The sequence below is a fragment of the Quercus lobata genome, chromosome 2, assembly GCF_001633185.2.
Source record: "Quercus lobata isolate SW786 chromosome 2, ValleyOak3.0 Primary Assembly, whole genome shotgun sequence".
Classification (NCBI taxonomy): Eukaryota; Viridiplantae; Streptophyta; class Magnoliopsida; order Fagales; family Fagaceae; genus Quercus; species Quercus lobata.
The window spans coordinates 103,063,813-103,065,464 of record NC_044905.1 but is presented as its reverse complement, the minus strand read 5'-3'; the positions used below and the strand labels follow the sequence as shown (position 1 = coordinate 103,065,464).

At 39.5% G+C, this 1,652-nt stretch overlaps 1 protein-coding gene across 1 annotated transcript; it reads left to right on the top strand.

The window, feature by feature from the left end:
- The first annotated feature begins 607 nt into the window (after positions 1–607).
- LOC115974100 (B3 domain-containing protein At2g33720-like) lies at positions 608–1,390 on the top strand. The gene has a single exon (XM_031094316.1). It carries the CDS (start codon positions 608–610, stop codon positions 1,388–1,390), a length of 783 nt encoding a protein of 260 aa, XP_030950176.1.
- Positions 1,391–1,652: the final 262 nt, after the last annotated feature.

The window sequence follows — 1,652 nt, the reverse complement described above, 5'->3', positions numbered from 1 at the left end:
CAACCAACTTACATGGTATATGGTAGGATGTAAGAAAAACCATTTAGACCTCACTGGACCAAAAACTTGTTTTTGTTCGAAAACGATTCGTTAGTCTTGGTCCACACTTTAAAAAAAACAAAATCCAAGTTTAGTTTTCAAGTTATGGTCCACATTGGAACTTAAGGCCCACAGATATCCCAACCAGTTTCTTCTGCCACAAAAGCGGCACCGTACTAACGCTCCGCAGTCCACAACCACACACACACACACACGTGCGGTAACCGCGGCTTGTTCGTTCCTATCAGAAAAACGTAATTATTTGAGAAGAGAAAGTTGAGGTTGCGTTTTCCTTAGCAATTCGGACTGCTTTCTCAAACAAGATTTACGTAAAAACAAAATAAATAAATAAACCGAGTCCGACGAGGTTTAGAAATTCTATTTTTTCTATATATACAATCTTTCCCTTTCTTTTCTTTTTTCTCACTACACCAATTAAAGAGTGCTCTTTGTTTTCTGTTTTAAGATTTTCTTCTATCTCTATCGTCTTTTTATTCATTCATTGATTTTTTTTTTCTCTAAACCCAAGACCGCACGACCACTAGCAGAAGAAGAAGAAGAAGCAGCCATGATACCCATCACTCAGAATCTGCTGCAAACTCTGGAAAACCAGAACACTCAGAATTCCACCGACTTAACGCTTTCTTGTGAGCTTCACACCGAACTCAACGCCAACAAGTGCAACGAAGAAGAAGAAGAAGAAGAAGAAGAAGCCATGATACCTGACGACGACGGCACTCAGAATCTGCTACAAACTCTCCAAAACCAAAACACCCAAACGCTCTCTTGTGAGTTTCGCACCAAACGAGAACAAAAAGCGGTTTCGACGGCACTGACGCTGTTTGATAAATCATGGGTTTCTTCCAATAATAAGAGGAAAAGCACGCAAAAAGACGAATACGCTACTGCTACTGCTACTTCCGTTTCTCACAATATCATAGTGGCCTCCAACGCACAAGAAGAGGAGGGTACGTCGTCCATGACGGCGCTGAGCGCTGTTTCTCCCTGGAAAATCACGAAGACGCTCACGAAGAGTGATATTGGTAGTTCGAGCCGGCTCTTACTGCATCAAAGTCTTGTCCGCACCCATATTATGGCATTCTTTAGTGCAGACTCGGTTAAGAAGATCGAGAGTAACGGATTGAGTGTAACAGTTTTCGATCAAGATTCAAAGTCCGATTACGAGTTGGTTTTCAAGAAGTGGCCTTCATCTAAGAGCTATGTTTTCAATGGAAAGTGGCACGAGGATTTTGTGGCTAGGAGGAAATTGAAGGTAGGAGATATCATTGGGCTTTACTGGGATCCATGCCATTCGAAGTTCAATTTTTGTGTTCTGCAAACGGCACATTAATCTTGCTAGGAAAAAAACATATTAGATTCATCTTTTCTTTCCTTAACTATTGGACGATTTATTGTTATTCCTATTGTAATATACATCGTTAACTGAAAATATCTTTTGTTTTGTTTTTGTTTTTTTAACACTAGTTTTTTTAAGCAATTAATCTTGTATATATTGTGGTTTGGTCAAGTTTTAGTCTTTGGAATAATCGTTGTTGTTGGCTTGATAAAATTCGATAAGCATTCTTTTCTATACTTGTTAGGGTGCCCCTGTT

What these genes read in the sequence shown, in the direction of transcription:
- LOC115974100 (XM_031094316.1), top strand. Translation starts at nt 608, where the DNA reads ATGATACCCATCACTCAGAATCTGCTGCAAACTCTGGAAAACCAGAAC.